The 4271-nt window shown below is 27.3% G+C and overlaps 1 protein-coding gene across 1 annotated transcript; it reads left to right on the plus strand.

The window, feature by feature from the left end:
- Positions 1–2999: 2999 nt before the first annotated feature.
- Positions 3000–3793, plus strand: LOC119675763 (protein doublesex-like). The gene has a single exon (XM_038086970.1). It carries the CDS (start codon positions 3068–3070, stop codon positions 3791–3793), a length of 726 nt encoding a protein of 241 aa, XP_037942898.1. The 5' UTR covers positions 3000–3067.
- The last annotated feature ends 478 nt before the right edge of the window (positions 3794–4271 follow it).

The raw sequence follows: 4271 nt of genomic DNA on the forward strand, positions 1-4271 counted from the left end.
ATAGAACCATTTATTTACCGGAAGTCTTCACTGAATCCTTCGAAAAACAATAAAGCAATTTTCAACTATGAGTTTATATTTTTTCATTATTAGGCTCAAAATATAAATACTGACCCTAGTATTCTCACCATTAGTATGTTTATTTCTTATTTTAAACTGACCTTGTCTTTGATTACATTTATTCATACTTGTGTATTAAATTACTTAATAATGAATATATATACTTAATAATAATATTTAGGTATACATATATATAACTTCATAGGAGATAATAGGAACTAACATAAATCAACAATTTTTTTAAATCGCTTGACTTATTGTTAGCAGGTTAAGTAAACTAGAATTAAATAACCAGTAATTGATTTATTCACATGAATATCATTATAATGCAATTATTTAAATACAATTAGTCTTAGCTGACATTTTATCCTTTTTTTGCCTTTTTTAATCTTTATCTTTAGGAATGTATTTAATTTACTATATATAGATTTAGTAAATTACACATATAAGACATATAATGTACAACGTGCAACAGACAACAGACAGACTCTAGATTGTGCAAGTACGTGCACTTCAAAGATTGGTATTGCAGCACCAAAATAAAAAGAAAAATTGATTGAATTTTGTCAGCCCCACACATCAGCTCTTTAATGAAGTTATTGCAAAGTCGGGCGGTTCAGACAGTTCATTAAAAATGCATTAAAAAAAACGCCAGTGAAACAAAACAAGTTTGTCCACTCAAATTGTTTCAGCTGTAAAATATGTGCATATTTTAATCACATATAGGCCTCAAATTAATTTTCACTCTTGAGATAAATACATTTTCGGGATCATATACGCGATGAAAATTAAGATTCTAATCATTTGGTATATGCAAGTAGTCAAATAAATTTTGAAATGTAGGCGATATTTATTCAGATAATAATTATAAAAAATAAATTAAAATAAAATAGACCCTCACAGTTTATTATTTCACCACATATGCTGTTTATAAACATAAATAATAGTAATAAAAATATCTAGTTTTGGCGTTGATGAACTATACCTAAGATATAATGTGCTATGCTTGACAATAGTTTCCTAATCTAATGCAGACAAATTCAGGGTATTGGCCAACTTAATTATATATCCTGATTTAAAAATCAGACTTTATTTAACATCAATTTCCGGCAATCAAAGATCGCAATCAGTTTAGTAAGGCGAACGTGTGCCTTTCCAAAAATTCTCAATACCAACTTTCATTAAGATCATCATAGACACATATTATTATTACCAGAGGCAAAAGTACACTGTAAACCATGATATCAAATATCTCTGAAGAAAGTCTGCTAAACTAACTCGAACAAATTAGGGCTTTTCATTAACCTTTTAATATATTTTGATTCAAAATTCCAGATTTGTTACGACCTGATTCCTACCAATCACACAATACGATTAGATAACTTAGATGAATGTTTAACTTTAGCATTTTCAAAAACTGCAAGTCTTAGAGCCTATTAATCCCATCTCTGAAAACGGGAATTAAGAGAATCGAATTTGGCTAATAAATCAGTAATTCAATATGTTCATATTTATTAGAACTGAAACAGTTTTTTACATAATTGTTGTTAATGCATATGAGCTGTTTCCACTTCCTTTGGAGTTAACCCAATTTTTTGCAAATAGTTTATATTCGTAGTTTTGCTTACAAGTAAATGTCCCACAAAAAAGTTCAGCTTCTATGGAGACAGTAAGGGGATTCTCCTTGATAGATGTACCAAATACGTTATATTTGTTATATATATATATTTAACAAAAAATTAAAACCTATAATGTGAAAAGTTTAATAAAAAAAAATAATGTTTTTACTTGGAAACTAGTAAAAATTAATGTTAGTAAAACAAACTGAAGGATAGATAGATTAAGGAGTGATTAATATTGGAGATATAGAAAATGAAATGTTCTAAGCGAAATTTAGTCATAGTATTTCTTTTAGGAAATAATATATGTTTTCGAAGACGTTTTTACCGAAATAGTCAGAGCCAGAAGTCTGAATAAAGTATTCATTATTTAATTTTTCATTTGTTACATATTAAATTAATAATTTCCACTATTTTAAACTGAAAGTATATCAAGTTAAATTTTATCGTTATACCACTAAATGTATTTTTAATTTTAAGAGATAAGTTTATATATTCAATGTTTACATTGCTGAAGATATTCTGATATTTTTGTTAATAGTTCTTAATGAGTTTTTAAGAACTATTGCTATTTCAATTTTTTAATTATTTTATTTTAATAAAATTTAAATTTAATTTATAAATAAATTTAATTTCAATAAAATTTTTAATTATTTATATAAAAAATTTAATAATATTTCTTTTTTTTTTACAGAGAATTGTTAAAGATTGGAGTACTACGATTGACGTTCTAAATATCTAAGTAATTTATAAAAAATATTAAGCAAAATTACAATTAAAATCATCGCATAATATTAATACTATATTAAATAAAGATTTTTTAGAAATTAAATATATATATAAAATAGTTTCCTGGAAATTTTAAGCCAAAACATTTAGCAGTAAATATATATATTAAATAATTCTATAAGAAGTGCTTTCAACAAAAGTGTATTTTCAAACTATTAGAAAACATTTTAATAATTTCAAAATTAAAAAAATATATTAAAGATTTAGTTTTAGGAACTAAATATTACAATACAATAAAACTATAATAACTATAATGCAATAAAACTATAATAAAAAAATTTTATTTATCTTAAATAAAAAAAAGTGTTACAAAGCAAAGAATTTGTTTAGCATTTTATTATTAAATACGTTTTTAATTGGAAAATATTATATATAATATTAATTTCTAAAATAAAATGATTTGAATTTAGTTAATATGTATTGATCAAAGGGTACAACTTAGCAAAAAAACCAAAATAAAAATATTTAAAAAATTCTAATACAATATTAATTTAATTAATATTAATAAATATTAAAAATTTTTTTTAATAATTATAACTTAAATAAAACTAAGATTCTTTAACTTGCTTGACTTAAATACTTGCGGTGTTTATATTTGAATGGTTTCTGAGGATAATTGGACCACTGATACTATGTCCGATACGGACATGCTTGACTCAAAAGCCGATGCTTGCGGTGGAGCTTCCAGCTCAAATTCACCTCGCACTCCACCGAATTGTGCTCGTTGCCGTAATCACGGTCTAAAAATAATACTTAAAGGACACAAACGTTATTGTAAATTTCGTTTTTGCACTTGTGAAAAATGTAGACTAACAGTTGAACGTCAAATAAACATGGCACAAAAAACAGCAGAGCGTAGAGCTCAGCAACAAGATGAGTCCCGACAATTGCACATTAATGAAGTACCTCCTGTAGTACATCCATGGCCTACATCATCTTTTCATCATCAGCATCATTTGCATCAGCATCTTCACTTAAACCAAAATCATCATGCTGCTGTTGCAGCAGCGGCTACAATGAGATCACGTGCTTCAATAACAGCATTACGCTCCCCACCACCACCTTTACCAACAGCCCATGTAGAGCATCTCTTGCCTTCAAATGAAATACGTTGTGGTGGTGGCAGCAATGGTGGTGGTGGCAGCAATGGTGGTGGTGGTAGCAGTGGCATTGCTGCAGTCAATGGCAGTTCATCTGATCATCAAATGTCTTCTGCATCAACCCCACCACAATCTTTGGAAGGTTCCTGTGATTCAGTTTCTCCTTCACCATCGTCAACGATGCCCTCTAATGCCAATGGATCAAATTTTCCACGTAAGTTATAATATTACAAAAAAAATAATTAAAAAAATGCATACGTATACATATTTATAATTCAAAAATTCATATTTCAAGATTTTTAAAATTAAACTATAATACAATCTTAGGAAATATGTAAATACCTTTATGTCATACTCTTACATATTGCACACATGTAATATGATCTATTCGTAGAGAGTGTAATTCAGTTATTACTTTTGTGCAATGATTAAACATTATTGCATAGCAACGGTTTATATCCATAAAGTGAACTATTTTGGACTTTGGATTAAAACAGAAAAATGTGTACTTTCTGCGTAAAAAGTATTTGAATTTTTTGATTCGAAAAGCGTGTGTAACAGATGTCACCATAATTTTTTGTGTAAACTGATAAACTTTACTGTGTAACCATGTGACAGTTTTTGAAAATACTACCTATTACTTAGTGTGCTTTCATCAGCTGGTTTTATGAATATACTTTTGAAAACTTTGTCAATCCACAAA

The sequence above is a fragment of the Teleopsis dalmanni genome, chromosome 2 (genome assembly GCF_002237135.1).
Source record: "Teleopsis dalmanni isolate 2A chromosome 2, ASM223713v2, whole genome shotgun sequence".
Taxonomy (NCBI): Eukaryota; Metazoa; Arthropoda; class Insecta; order Diptera; family Diopsidae; genus Teleopsis; species Teleopsis dalmanni.

What these genes read in the sequence shown, in the direction of transcription:
- LOC119675763 (XM_038086970.1), top strand. Translation starts at nt 3,068, where the DNA reads ATGGTTTCTGAGGATAATTGGACCACTGATACTATGTCCGATACGGAC.